The sequence below is a fragment of the Cyanistes caeruleus genome, chromosome 4, assembly GCF_971803275.1.
Source record: "Cyanistes caeruleus chromosome 4, bCyaCae1.hap1.1, whole genome shotgun sequence".
NCBI lineage: Eukaryota > Metazoa > Chordata > Aves > Passeriformes > Paridae > Cyanistes > Cyanistes caeruleus.
Window position 1 is genome coordinate 47,089,757 of NC_141704.1, and position 14,686 is coordinate 47,104,442.

A 14,686-nucleotide genomic window follows, 5' to 3' on the forward strand; every position below is an offset into this window, starting at 1 on the left:
AGAGTTTCCAGTGTGCGTCAATTCATTGTTTAAGTGTTTTGACTAATGGCCTCAGGTTAAAAAAAAAATCCCAAACCCTGCATCACATTCATTCTGGAGTGGACTGCATGCAGCTGCACTAGCAGCAAGCCAGAGGGCGGGGTAAAGGACCCTTTATGCACCCACTGCTACCCAAGCAAAGGTGGTCACAATCCCTGAGCCCTCAGGATAACAGGGTCTGTTTCTTCCCAGCACCAGCCCAAAGATTCTCAAAGAAGCAGAGAGCTCAGCAGCTCACAGAGTAGCTGGCAGTGCAAGCTGGCAAATAGATGAAGGCTGCACACCCAGAGCTGCTGTAGCTGTGGCTACATCCCTTCTGGGCACTAGGGACATGGGAGAGGAAGCCTCCCTCCTTGAGCAAATTTCCTCCTGAAACGCTCTTCCACACAGACATTTCCACAAACCAATGTCTTGGGATCACAGATAACTCCCTGCTATTAAATGTGAGCCATGCATAAGAACAAAGGTAAGAAGGACTTGGAATATTGGTAGATGAAAAATTGGACATGAGCCAGCAGTGTGCACCTGCAGCTCAGAAAGCCAAGTGTATCTTGGCCTGCATCCAAAGCAGCATGGCCAGCAAGTCCATGGAGGGGATTCTGCCCCCCTGCTCTGCTCTGCTCAGCTCAGACCCCACCTGCAGTGCTGCATCCTGATCTGGGGTCCCCAGGACAAAGAAGGCATGGGCCTGCTGCAGTGGATCCAGAGAAGAGCAATGAAAATGGTCAGAGGGATAGAATGCCTCTCCTGTGAGGAAAGTCTGAGAGAGATGGGGCTGTTCAGCTGGGAGAGGGATCCAGGAACATATTTTTGCTGCTTTTCAGTATAAAAGGGGGCTTATAAGAAAGACAGAGAAAGCCTTTTTACCAGGGTCTGTAGTGATAGGACAAGAGATAATGATTTTAAATTTAGAGTAAATTCAGATTACATATTAGGAAGAAATTCTTTACTTCCCCATCCCTAGAAGTGTTTAAAGCCAAGACGAATGGGACTCTGAGCAACCTGGTCTTAGGGGAAGGTATCCCTGCCTATGGCAGGGGGTTTGGAACTATGTGGTCTTTAAGGTCTCTACCAAACCAAACCATTTTGTGGTACTGTGGTTCAATAAATTCCATGTAAAATGGCACTGACGAGGTTAAGTTGTCTGTACATCTGAATAAGATTTACATGTCCTTAAGATGAGAGAGATATGGATGTTTGCCCATACAAGGTTCAGAAGCATTATAACCTCTGAATTGTGCTTGCTAACATAGGGCAGATGTTGTGGTGCTGGGCTCAGTCCCTGCCAGTCTTACACATGCTTTCTTGGGGGTTTCGTATGTTGCTTCAGCACCAAAGAGGAGGGAGCAAGGATCACCACCACACAGCCTGGTGCAGACAAAATTGCTTTAACCTACCATTTCTGCTAAGTCCTTCTCCCTGAATACATTCCCTTCCTCTACCCCTTCCACACAGCAGATCTAACCTGGGAAGTGCACTCCCTTAGAGAACATCTTGGGGGAACATTGATGAGGAAGGCAGGGAGGGAAGCTGTTGGGGAAGGGGTTGCGTGGGCAGAGCAGGACATAGCAGCAAGGAGGAAGGAAGGAAGGAGACTAAGCTCCAAAGAGGTCCAGAGCAAAGCCCTCCCATCACCTTTAGTATCTTGCTGTATCTCCAGGCAGGGGACAAGCACAGAGGTAAGTAGCTGAAGGGAAAAGGCAGCCAAGAGTTACGAATTTGTGGATGTCTTTGTTGGCAAAGCTACAAGTGCTGCATTTTGGGCTGGATGGGACCATTTAAGGGCCTGTGATTTTATTCCTAGGAATAGTACATAATAGCCATGCAGCTCACTAGAAGGTGTTCTATATTTGCCTGAGGTCATTGGAGGAACAGAGACTGTTGGTCACTTGTTTAAAGAAATAGGTATTATTTTAATTATTATTTTCCTGCCATAGCCATTTAGCCACCCGGGTAGCACTGAAGAAAATAAAAAGACCTTGTGGTTGTAGATAACCTTCTCTAAAACTGAAGAACAATACTTGTTGAAGAGGTTTTACCATTTTTCAGATAGCTTGGTATATCAGTACCATATCTGTTGTTAGGGATCTCATGAGATTTTCAGACCTGTTCTTGCAAGATCTCTGGCTCCAACAGTGCTCTGGGTCCAAATACCTCGAAAATTTAAATGTTTCAATGAAGATCTAACTGAAGCCAGATGTGACACATATCTTAACGTCTTCCTTCTCACTAAAGCCATTTAGTCTTTCATCATCCCAAAGGTAACTAGTTGCTCCAGGGTATACTGAGGATGAACCAGGGGCTTGTTTCTAAAAGCAGAATAGCTAGCTTTGAAGACCCTGGCAGATGAGATAATAGAAGTGGAATTAAGTAAGCTTGAGGCCTTGTTCCTTGAGAAGGGAGACCTCGAGTACCTCAGTATTGACAGAAAGAGGCTCAGTTTAATTTCAGAGCTAAATGGTAACACTTCTATCACACATACGTCCTTCAGGACATCCCCTTCCTAACACACTGCAACGAGCACTGGAGATGTGGGACTTGATCTTCATATTTAGACCTGAAAAATTATTTATTTTCAGGTGATTGTATAAAATGCAGGCATTTAATCCAAGCTGACTGCAACTAGTTCTTTTTATGGTTAGGTTAAACTCTTTTGCATTGTTGGTGGTGAAATGATTCACCACTGTAAAATTTTGTAGGTGGTGGCTGTTCGGACAGGATGCATTGTAGGCGTTAGAAAGAGGACAGGAAGAGCTGTTCTCTGCACAGGCCGTCTGTGGGTCACAGAAGGTTACATTTTTAGTAAAGGACAAAAATGAAAGGCCAGATTCTGTCTACTTTCTTGCTTCATCAGTGGTAATGCTGCATCCATGTATCTGGCCTTCCTTGCCCAAGAAAATTCTCTTTGAATATACTGAATTTGAAAAGTAGGTTTTAACACTGTCATGTTAAATGATGCCAGATGTTTTCTTCTCTAATTCTTACTCTGATGTTAATGGGAATTCTTCATGTTGGGCATGTGCTGGATGGCATAAGGTGTGAAGTAATTCTGCTCTGACAAAATCTCCCACTTACTCAAGCAAACTCTAAGTCAAAAACTGAGAAAAGGAATTGTGTCGTTTGGTGGTCATGGGGCTGGCAAGACCTGGAGGGTGTTGCAGTCTTAAGAAATAAGATTTCAACACAGTGTGCTTCCTTTCCAGGGGTGGAATGGTTCAGACCAGCGAGCAGTATGAATTTGTGCACCATGCACTGAGTCTGTATGAAAGCAGACTTTCTGCAGAAGCTGTCCAGTGAAGCCGAGGAGGGTAAAACTGAATGTCATTCTCTTGAGGTAATTTGTTTCATTACCTACCAGCAGCTTCTTCAAGAAGTTTACTGCAGTGAGAAAGACGGCTTTGAGGCCAACTTCTGAAAGGATTGTGGACGGTTTGGCAAAAGTACAGAGATTGCTGGACCCTTACTATATATGAATGTATTGTGAGCTTCCCAAAAATGATTTATAAAGAAGGTACTGTACTGAAACTGCACATGGATTTTGTGTATGTATCTAAAGGTGGGTTTAATTCTGTAATGCTGATATCTGCCATATGGAATGTATGTGTGTGCTACTGCTGCAGTCAGATGGACATTGGGACTTCTACAGAAGAAATGTTTAACAAGTGTATAAAAGCTTTGACGTTTGCAAACTGTCTTGTGAATGGACTGTCAACTGTACTGTAAAGTGCTATTACTGATTATGTGGTGAGCTTGTTTCTTGGCCACATAACATTCTTGCTGCTAAAATTGCAAGTGTTCAACTATGGATTAAAAAAAAAAAAAAGGAGATAATAAAAAAATTAAAAATCTTGTTTTTGAAAATATTCAAAAGCAGTTAATATTTTATATGGAAATATATGTTCTTCATACTATTAACTATTAAACGTGTATTTACTGTAGGTCTTACAGAGCAGTTGCAGAGCACAATGTCTATTATTCAGTGTGTATGTATTTACCCTGTACTGTTGATTGTCTTAGAACATGCTTCTGCTACAGACCTGAATCCAGTGTATTTGTAAATTGTGTAAGTCATTCTACTTTTAAAAGAAACTTTGTAGCATATATTAAATGGTAAGGATTTTAACTATTTGTCTGTCTTTTATTAATACAGAAATTTTTGCATATGTTGTTTATCAGCTCTATTTCTTTCAGTAAGAGATAGATGCTTTTAGTGACATGGACTCTTCCATGACAGGTTATACAAGAAAGAAAATGCTGCTATGACTGTTTCCTTTATTGTTCAGTAAAAGTTTGTTTTTAAGAGAAATGCGAAGTTGGCATTTTGGCTTACAGCACTGGGAGGTCTGTTTACAGGGTATAATGAGTTTTTAATGCAGTGATGTTGACTTTGCTTCATACTGCTAATAAATTACCCTTAATATAAAACATTAACTGAAGTCTCTGTTCTTGCCTAGAGTAGTTAATGCACACACACTCGTGTACCCCCATAAACAGTCTCAGCCCAGCACAGTTTGGTCAGCCTCCACCATGGCTTCAGACCACTTGGGAACCAATCCAGAAGACACAGGCAATCCTCAACTGAAATGGAGCAAGGTGCACCACCTGATGGGAAGGCAAACGCAGCGTCACTTGATTCCTCACAGGGAGCTTCTGTAAGATCTGGTACAGATGCCAGAGCTTTGCCTCCTCCTCTTCCCCTTCCTCCCCACCCTCCACTTGGCTTTTAGAGCTTTTGGAGTTAGAAATATATTGAGACTTTGCTTGATTGCATATGGTTACAAAAAATATATTTTTTTCCCTGGATAATATAGAATATACTTAGTCAGCACCCTCCAGATGACCTGTAGATTTTTAATAGTTCACAGGCAACAAATTACACAAAAGTATGATCCCCTTTCTTTTAGTCTAAAGAGATTCAATAAAATCTCTTTTAATTTCCCAGGTGCTTGAAAACTTCTCTTTTGCTTGTATTTTTCCAAAATAAACCAGCTAGTAAACTGAAGAATCATATAAAAGGACAAAGTGCTGTAAAACCCCCCAAAACAATTGAATAGAAGGAAGTGCTCGTCACTGACTTTTTCCCCCGTGAAGGCACGTTTCCTTCCTAGCCCTCGCTTCACTTATCTGAGGTGGGTTTTTTTAAGAGAAGCATGGGGAGTTGCTAGAGGGAAAATGGAGTCTTTATTTCACGTCCTGGTTTCTACCTGTCTTGCCTTGACGTTCTCAGGTAAGTGTCTCTCCTCACTTCCCCTCTGCTGAATTGCTCTTTCTGCCACTGAGCAGAGCCCTCTGGCACAGCCGGTAACTTACTAAAAACGAGTCACCTCTTCTCTGGGCTTCATACCAGAGGAATGAGGGGCAGGGCCAACATAGCCCGTTCTGTTTAGATTCCTTTCCAAAGGAAAATAAACTGTCTTCTTCTGTGCTGGAGATGTATCTTCTTTTTTTAAGAAGATCTGATGGACAATCCAGGATCTGAGTTTTCGGTACAAATGCTTCAGAGGGGATATTCCTATATTTTATTCATACTATATGAAACTTCAGAGACAAGAGCTTTCTGTAGTGCTTAGAAAATTCCCAGGTCTGTAAAAATGGGAATGACAACGTAAGTTAAGAGAAATAAATGCACATTTGGTGTAGCACTTCGTAACTACTGGAAATGTTTGAGTAACTGAGATTAGAAACAAAGAACAACCTAAACATGATATTTCAGGGAGGCTGCATTTGAAATAACCAGTTCTGTTCTGTAACAAGTATGCATTTTGCATTGGTAACTTTCTGGGGGTTTGATTGATGCACTGTAATTTTCTTTATTTGAGTACCTGGTGTTGATATTTAAGTGTGGTGACACAGAGAGGTGATCTTACGTGAATTGGAATGGCCACAAAGCTAACAGCTAGAGACGTTGGAATAAATCCAGTAAAACAGATGTACTTCCTATCAGTAAAGAACCTCCATTCCTGTAACACAGGCACCGAGAGACACTTTGATTTGTGAAAATCCTCCTATATGTTTCCCTCACAAGCATTATGAATTTTACTAAAACAACTTTTAGGCAGTAAATTATATTTTTAAAAAGTCTGTGTTGTAAAACTGAAGCTGAGACTGAGAACTCATGTAGATGTCTGTATGCTTTCCAGCAGGGAAAATGAGGAACTGGTGTTTGAAGTTAATAGTTCTTGGATTTCTTTTATATCCAGTTTAATTTTTTCTTATTTTTATCTATAATGAAGGTCAAGATAACCTTGCCACAATAGCTTGGGGTTTTGCATTTTCATTATTTCCACTACCAGCACATTATTACATGGGTGTTGTGTTTGAAGGGGTTTTTTCAAACAGGTTCAACCTATGGGAAGTTTCATGAAAAGTTCAACACACAGAAAATGGGAAGAGAGATTTATTTGCTGATGTATTTTAAATCATTGAGAATTTGCTTTTTGTCAAGTAAATGTGTAATCTATCATACTTTTCTGGGATTTTCCTTTTCCAGAAGGGTTTCTGATTATCCATGTCCAGAAACAGCAGTGTCTTTCGGAAAAGCAAGGAGTCATTATGGAAAAGTGCAATATGACCAACCTGAACCAGAAGTGGCAGTGGATGGCAGATGACAGGCTCCTCCATGTGAAGTCTGCCCAGTGTCTCAGCATCTCTACGCTCTCTGCTCTGTCGTCTCGCAGCATCATTGTCGACTGTCCCCAGGCAGTCAGGTGGAATTGCCATGAGGATGGGCTCCTGAAGGTGGCCAACAGCTCTCTTTTCCTCACAAAACAAGGTCAGAAGGTAATGGCCAAGCGGAGTAAAAAATACCTTCATACATGGATGCAGCTAAAAGCCAGCGAGACAGGAAAACCTGTTTATGTAAATCTGTGCTCAAAGCAAGGTGAGTTATTCCTTCAAGAAAATATCCTGGGAGTTTTGGTAACAAAAATGTCTCTGTTATGCTAACTCAAATGTGAAAAAGTATATTTTATTCATACAGAAGAATGTTTTTCACAGTTGAAAAGTGTTTTGAGAACTATTAAAGAACAGCTGAGATGAGTGCTTTCTCACAACTGGTGGAGTTTTTAAGCCACTTTATATTTTCAGGATGTCTCTCCTTTTGTCTACTCTGAATCTTTGGATCAATGTGCTTATATGTAATCTCAACTTGCTATTATTGTGTCATTTCCTTTCTCCATTTCTAAACTATGGTTAATGATTAGTAGTACTTTTCAAAACCGTGGATGCAAAGAAATTCTCCTCCCCATTCATTTTATCATACAAATCCAGATTCAATCCATCGAGAGCAAGAAGACATCTGAAAATCAAACACATGCACAATTATTTCTCTTATTAATCTAAATGTGTGATAAGAACAGTCATGGCTTACACATTTACATGTTTACTCTGTAATTTTGCTCTTAGATGCCATATACGTGAGAACACTCAAAATCCTGAGAATAATGAACTGACTCAAAAGTCAGAAATTCTTGGAATAGTACCTTGAAATGCAAAGGTCTGTGCACTTACCTACAGACATGTAGCAGCATATCTGTGTAGTTGTGGGTTTCCATATCCATGGCAAAATGCAAGGTACAGTGGTTTGAATACTGCTTGATAATGCTTTTTTTAATCTCCTGTTGTCAATCCTTCCTGGAAATCCTGCTAATATTGTTCTTACGCACAATTAAGCAGTTCTTCATAGTAAATAAGAAAAACCTACAGACATCTTTTTAGTGTTAATTCTTGTCTTTACGGGGTTAAAAAACTGTTTTATGACCCAAAACTGTTGCATATGGCCAAGTTTTCAGAATGTTTAAACCAAATCCTCATTTTTTCTAAACTCCTAGTTATTGCAAGGCAGAGTGCCATTTTTTTCAGCAAATTTGCACGTGCAGAACTCTACTCATAGGACCAGGACTACTCACCTGAGTGGAGGTATGAAAGGATAGCTTGCAGAATCAGGGAGTGGAAAAGTGGCCACGATGCCATCCCAGCCCTCCCATATATGTTAGAGATTAAAAAGGAAAAATCATTTGAAGTCCTGTGAGGTGTGCATGGCTTGCATATTCAAAGACACTATGAACAGCTCAGATGAGGTACACATGCAGTGTTATTTCCTTCAGATAGCTGGATGGAGTGTGGCCTAACAAAGTAACCTTACACACTTTTCTTAATCATCCTCAGGAGAAGCAGTTGAAGACCAATAAGCACTAAGACAATTGTGATGGAATATTAAACTGCCTTCTCATCTATTTACTGTGCTCAGTTCTTAAATTAATTTACCTTGATTTGCCTGAAATTTTGCCTGTAGATGGGACTGTAAATCCTTTCTAAGAGTGTTACTTATTTTTGACAGCTCTGGGAAGCTCTGCTTGAAAATCAACAAAACATTATAATCCTCAATGCCTAACTATTTTAGGAATATAAGAAGCTCATAAAGTGGAAGTAGTGCAAAGAGATTAATTTTTCAAATAGTAGTATGTACTAGGAGAACAATATCTAACGCCCCCAATTCGGGTTGTGCATGTCAAAATTTTCAATGCTGAATGTGTAAAATTAGCCTTCCAAGAACATCTATCTGCTTTCAGTACAAGCAGAAATGGATCAGCCTAAAATAACATATTTGGCCTATATTTAGCTAAGATAGTAAAAGCTGAGCAAAATCTTGGGAGCTGAAATGACTGCAAGTTTTTCTACTCCTGACTAAGACCACATTTTGCTATAATTTCACTCTGTTTTCACAGTACTCATAAAAACAGTTATATTTTGGCATAGGACTAGCTCACTGAATTGCATCCCAAACATCAGCCCAGACAGAGTACAAGCTTCAAACCCAATAACTACAACTACCTTTTATTCTTACTCAAATGTCAAACATGATTTTTCTGAGGCTGGGAAAAGTCTGAGCTTGAATTTGGATTTCAAATCAGCCATCTGATATGTGTTTGGATTTACATGTTTTGTAACAGTTCTGACCTAGATGACTGTTTGTGGAAACGAGGATCACTTTGGGAATGTAACCCATGTCTGCTGACTCAGAGGTAATTCCAGATCTAGCAGCAAACAGTCCTTCTCACACAAACTCTTGTTTGAATCTGGCCTCCGGCTGAAACAGCTAACATGAAGAATGGTCATAAGGTATCTGTATCCCTTGAGAAAGTGAGACTTCATTTCCTACCAAATTCATGAGGACATTCTGGGCAGAGAGAGAAAAAAATCTCTGTAATGCTAAAGCCCTCTTTTCACCAGCCCACTGTTGGGTTCAGAGCTTCTCTAAGCTCAGAAGCCAGGAGAAGGAACAGGAATGGAAACAGGCAAGAGGAAAAGATGGGGCAGGTGAAGAGATAGAAGGCAGGACAACTGAAAAGAACAAAGACCACTGCATGTAAATAACACTTGTGGAACAAATGTCCACCATTAATTACGACACACTAACACTGATGTCACTCCTGCACTGCATAAGAAATTCTTACAAGCTTCTTTTGTTCTGGGTAGGTTAATTTCAATAAAATATCCAATTAAGAACAGATGCAATGCTATGTGGCACCTTGAATATTACCAGCAAACCTCAAAACCACTGCTGACCAAAAATTATTCACTAAATAGAGATCTACTTAAAATGAGGAGACATAAGGCCAAGCTGTATGCTGCAGTTTTGCACTGAGCTCTAGAGACTGTCACACAGGCTGCAGAGCAGTCTGGATACAGAAGGTGACATGAACAGTTTTGTAATATGATACTCCTCACTGCATTTCTCTTCTATCATATACATGGTAGGGACAACCCCAATGCTGTGGATATTGAGACATTCAAAAAGAGTAACTGATTTTGGAGGATTTAGTTACAGCTGTGGGCCAAGCACTGAAGAACTATAGTGGGGTCTACAAAGATATAAAACACGTTGGACAAGGAACTAAAATAACAACTAGAACATCTTTCTATCTCTTGTTTGTTTCCAGCCAGAAATAGTCAAAATATCAGATACCAGGTATGACCTGAAGTCTGATGTGCCATCTGATGTTCATGCTGTTCCTTCCCCATTTTCTACCCTTGGTTCTTGTCCAGGGTCATTTCTTTCACATGAGCTTCTCTCTTCCCCTTATCCCCCTTTCAGTTTAGCTGCTTCATAATCAGAACTTCAGCTAATTTAAGTTCACATCCCACTGCTGATGCTTCAGTGGCTGAGGTGGAGCACAGACGAGACCAGAGCAATGCACACTCCAAGCATGCTCTAAACTAGTGAAGCAGCAATAGCAACTGCAGAACATGGGAAGGGAGGACACATGCATCTGCTTGGGACTCCTGGGAAGGTGGCAAAGCACCAAAGAAAGGTGGCAGAAGCACAGAAAAGGCAGCAACTCTTACCTATTTTTGAAATAATGTAAATTAAATATCTTTAATATCTTTAGGTTTTAAGATTTCTACACCTTTAATGTTTGTAGATACTGTAATAATGTATCCATAAATTCACTACCAGTTGTAATTTTTCTGTGTGTGTAACTTTCACAGATTTCTTCAGGATAAATTAGAAGAGTGATAAACAATATTTTCATCCCACCTTTAAGTTGACCCAAGACATTTTTCCTAGAATACATTCACTGAAATTAATTTTAATCTCTCCAAGTTATTTTGCAGGATTTTGTAAGTATAAGAGTTTGCTAACATGCGAACCCATGAAATATCAAAAATTACTTGAATCTTCTTTCTCTGGGCAAAGAAATAAATGGCTGACCACTTTTGCTGAGCTCCACCTGGACAAAGAGAGGCATCAATGTCAGATCCTTGGATAGAATTACAAGACATTGTGCACTATCCAATAGCATACTGACAAAAGCTCAAAGATAAACGTGGGCTTAGATTTTCTAAAAAGAAAGGGAGAAATCTTCACTGTAGCCTATGTCTTTGGGTTTTATAAATTTTCAAAGTCTCAATGAGCCACAGCACAAAGAATATAGAAAAAAAACAGCTCAGCTACTTCCATAGGGAAAAAAAATGGAACAATAGGCACATCTTCCCAGAGCAATCAGACAAGTCCTGCTTTATGATTTCGTCTTCTGCTAGTGCTAACAAAGATGCCAATTCCAAACAACTATACTCGGATTTTTCATTATTACAGTCTCTCCCTTTATTTTGTGTAGACCTTCATGGAAGCTGGAGTGGGTTTGGACTTCTAGGTGTCTAAATGTAGGTGTCTGAAGGAAGGGTTTATTTCACTTATCTCAACAAGGTGCTTTTTGTCATTTGAGGTGTTCCACACTATTCCACCTGATCTCTGGCTGCCAGCCCAGAAAGACATAGGTCTCCCTTAAGTGTTATAGAGCCCTGGGCAGATGCCTCAGATGCCCTAGGACAGTTCAGATTCCAGTAGGTTAAGGCAACTTAACCAAGACCTAGGTGTCTGTGTAATTCCTGAGTACCTGAGCTCTCTTCAGTAGATGTGTAATCCATTGAGTTAATGAAGTCTGGATGCCATTCCAGTGACCAAAAATCTTCTTCAGGGTGAGCTGGGAACTACCTACAGTGTCAGAAATAGGGCTGGTACAGCAGTACTGTTATCATCATAGTAATATGGATGTTCTTCTACCGCTGATGCTGAAAGAACCTTTCTTCAGCTTTTCAAAAATGAGCAAGTGAAAGAGCAGCTCGGGATTATACTGGAGTTTGGAGACATTCGTCCTCTCTGACATAAGATACAAATGAGATACTAACTTCTACAACATTCAAATAAAGGTAAAAATTTTCAAGCAGCACATAATTTGCAGGTTTTTAAAGTCCCATTGAATGGGAAAGATATTAAGTGGAGTTTGTTCTTCTGTCATACTCCTACATCCAAAAGAAATATGAATTACATTTTTTTCATCTACAAGTAGTTAGACACCTAAAAAGATAATTCATTTTGTCCTGCACACAAAGAGATCTTAAAGCAACCCCTTCTTGTTTCAAGTCTTGTAGTGAGTTAGATGCAGTCTTACAGAGTATTTTATATCTTATACACTAAATATCTGATTCAATTACATTTCACTAGAAGTTCAGCCTTAGTATCTAATAGAGTAGGCTGATCAGTACAATGTGAGCTATTTCAGAAAGCTACACTGTGCCAGCTCAACTAAGGCTAAAAGCACCACTGTAGGGGTCTTGGTTCTTGACAACTAACCAGCACTTTTGCTATTCATACCTCCAAATGTATGGAAGTCCCTTCCTTGTAAGCAGCCTGCTGCTGTGTGGATGGATGTGGTTTGCAGTACACCCCATGGTTCAAATATGCACTTAGTCAGAACATCATTTCTTCTGGGTGTGCTACTGATTATTCCAATATTATGTTCACACACTGTGTATCATGCATCCACTAGTGATCAACATCAGTGTCAGTGCTGCTGTTCTGTTCCCAAGAACAGTTTTATGACTGATTTCCACAGAGGCTGCTGGAACAATGCTAAACACATCTTAAAAATACCACTGAAGAGATTTCTGTGTACTTTACTAATGTCCAGAGAGGAGGTGAGTGTTTTCTGGATAAAAGAATTGGAAATCAAGCTGTGTAGAAATCTGCTACATGGGCCTTATAATATACAGTTTTCTTTTTCAAGTGCCTGCTGCTGAAGGATTATGAGGATCCTTGTGCTAGGATCACAATAGTGGTTTTACTTAGAATATAAATGTGGATTTATATTCTTTCCTAAAAGTGGGTAACAGAGATGAACCCCATTAGTCAGTCCACTGTAGGATATATGGAAAATACTGGTACATATATTTGAAGTTCCAGTATGGCATAGTGCTATGCATAAGTCACTTTATCCATAGGTTACAGCTAACAGACTGTAACCAGTATTTTCTGAGAAAGATCCCTTAGCTGGAAGCCCAGAATACCCTGAAGTTTAATAAGAAAGGTTGGGTCATGCAGTGGCCAAATGCTTGTTCATGGGACCTCTGTGGAATGGTGGAACTTTTCTGAGTGTTTTGCTTCCAGGACAGTCAAGCTCTCCCCTCAGCTCCTGCACCAAGAATGTCAGTTATTCCCTGGCTGCCGAGTCCCATAAATGTTACTGGCAGCACCAGCTTCCTTTTTATGGAGGAGCAGCTTCCCTAAAGCACAATTGCACTGGAATGCAAACGCCTTCCTGCTGGAATCACTGCTATTTGTCTTTAAATTAAGCTAGTTCTTTTTTTTGTCTTTTTTCACATTGGGTGTGTAAATATATATTTAGGAACCCAACTGTGTGGCCTTTTTTCCTAAGCAATCGGTGGCTGCAATATACCCTTTTTTTGCCGTCTTTCTATCATTAAGTTCTACTTCCTGCTGAACTCAGAGATATCTAAGAGGCATGGAGCTCTTTCCAAGTCCTTGGGGCTGGGATTTCTAGTTGCCTAATGCAGACTTTCAGAGACCCACAAGTAATAGGAGGTCTCCAGGAGCAATGACTGACATGGAATCTAGACTAAGTCTGGACTTGTGACAGCTAATGGGTTTGTTGTAGCAGCTCATGACAGCTTGAGCACAAGGTTCCTGTCCTTCTGGTGGGAAGATATGTGACACATGGGACCACAGCAGACTACACCTCAGGCTCTCTACAGGGGGCTCTGCAAAGGCAGCAGCCTGAAAACGATTGTGCACAGTTGGACAAGACCTGAGGTTTCGATGAAACCCTTTGCCCAAGTGTAAGAGAGAAGAATTAGATCTGTAGTATTGTTTTCACTGCCTTGATTTGGAAAAATATTTGATCAACATTTTTTAATTTAATGGAGACTTGGATTTTTTTTATTATTTCCAGAGAAACACAGTTAGATAAAAGGAGGGAAAACATCTACTCTGGATACCAATCCATTCCAGTAAACCACTTCTTTTCCAGAAAGTCCAGAACCATGTACCAGGTGAACACACTGCTATCAAGCTCAGCAAATGCTTGCGTGGAAATGTCTCTTACTAGGGTTTACAATCTCACTTTTCTGTGCAAATCCAAGTGCTGCAGATTTCTTTACATTATCAGGTTAACATATATATATTTACACATATATATATAAACAAACCTGATAATGTTGATTTTGTGGAAGCTCACCTACTGCTCCTTTGGGTAAGAGGTAATCACACATTGCCCAGTTAAGACATCATAATTGCAAGCCAAGTAATTGCATTTGAAATCTTCTGCTGCAATTTAACCCAGTCACTACTTTGTTTTTAAAGGATCTGTGAGCTAAAATTGTTACAAATGGCAACCAGCCCAGTGGCTCAGCAGCAAAACAAGGTTCTGCCGTGCTGGAGACCCCAGTTCAAGGACAGACAAAGTGTCTTGGGCATCGAGCCAATACACACTAGCTGTGTTACAGCAATGGCAGGTTAACTTTTTGTGAGAAGGGGCCAGTGAGTAATTCCAATTTAACTGAAATGTGATGCTCCCAGATGTAGAGGCCACCACAGCTTGAACCCTGCCCTCACTGCCACAAAGAAAGGATATTAAATACATACCAATGGGGAGGAAGAGCCATGAAAATGTGGAGGAAAAATGTGTAGTAAAATCTTTCCTGAGCTCTAATTGCAACTTTGGCTTTCTCTGAAGGATACGTGACTGAAAAAGCGAATCCACTGTCATATTTACATACTTCAGTTAAGTGATAGATCATTAGCTGAGCCTTGGGAAGGCAGCAGTCAGGGACTAGCATGGGGTCTGCA

The 14,686-nt window shown here is 40.3% G+C and overlaps 2 protein-coding genes and 1 long non-coding RNA gene across 6 annotated transcripts in view; 2 read left to right on the plus strand and 1 right to left on the minus strand.

The window, feature by feature from the left end:
- Positions 1-4,691, plus strand: part of PTPRR (protein tyrosine phosphatase receptor type R) — a 138,096-nt gene extending 133,405 nt beyond the window's left edge. Inside the window, exons 14-15 of one of the 2 annotated variants that reach the window (XM_086884416.1) lie at positions 3,243-3,373; positions 4,499-4,691. In XM_086884416.1, coding sequence (XP_086740542.1) covers positions 3,243-3,336 — 94 coding nt within the window. In that variant the 3' untranslated portion in view covers positions 3,337-3,373; positions 4,499-4,691. Of the gene's footprint in view, positions 1-3,242; positions 4,471-4,498 lie in introns of those variants that run through there. The other variant, XM_086884415.1, reaches the window with a different exon arrangement.
- A 406-nt stretch (positions 4,692-5,097) lies between these two features.
- The window catches only part of PTPRB (protein tyrosine phosphatase receptor type B), a 66,325-nt gene continuing 56,736 nt past the window's right edge, over positions 5,098-14,686 (plus strand). For 2 of the 3 annotated variants that reach the window (XM_086884412.1, XM_086884411.1), the window contains exons 1-2: positions 5,112-5,266; positions 6,530-6,919. In XM_086884412.1, the coding sequence (XP_086740538.1) occupies positions 5,212-5,266; positions 6,530-6,919 (445 nt within the window). In that variant the 5' untranslated portion in view covers positions 5,112-5,211. Of the gene's footprint in view, positions 5,267-6,529; positions 6,920-14,686 lie in introns of all 3 variants that reach the window. The other variant, XM_086884413.1, reaches the window with a different exon arrangement.
- Positions 6,419-10,762, minus strand: LOC147653617 (uncharacterized). The gene is made up of 2 exons (XR_015285520.1): positions 7,549-10,762; positions 6,419-7,336 (listed from the first exon to the last, which is right to left on the minus strand). It is a non-coding gene; the product is annotated as an uncharacterized LOC147653617 (long non-coding RNA).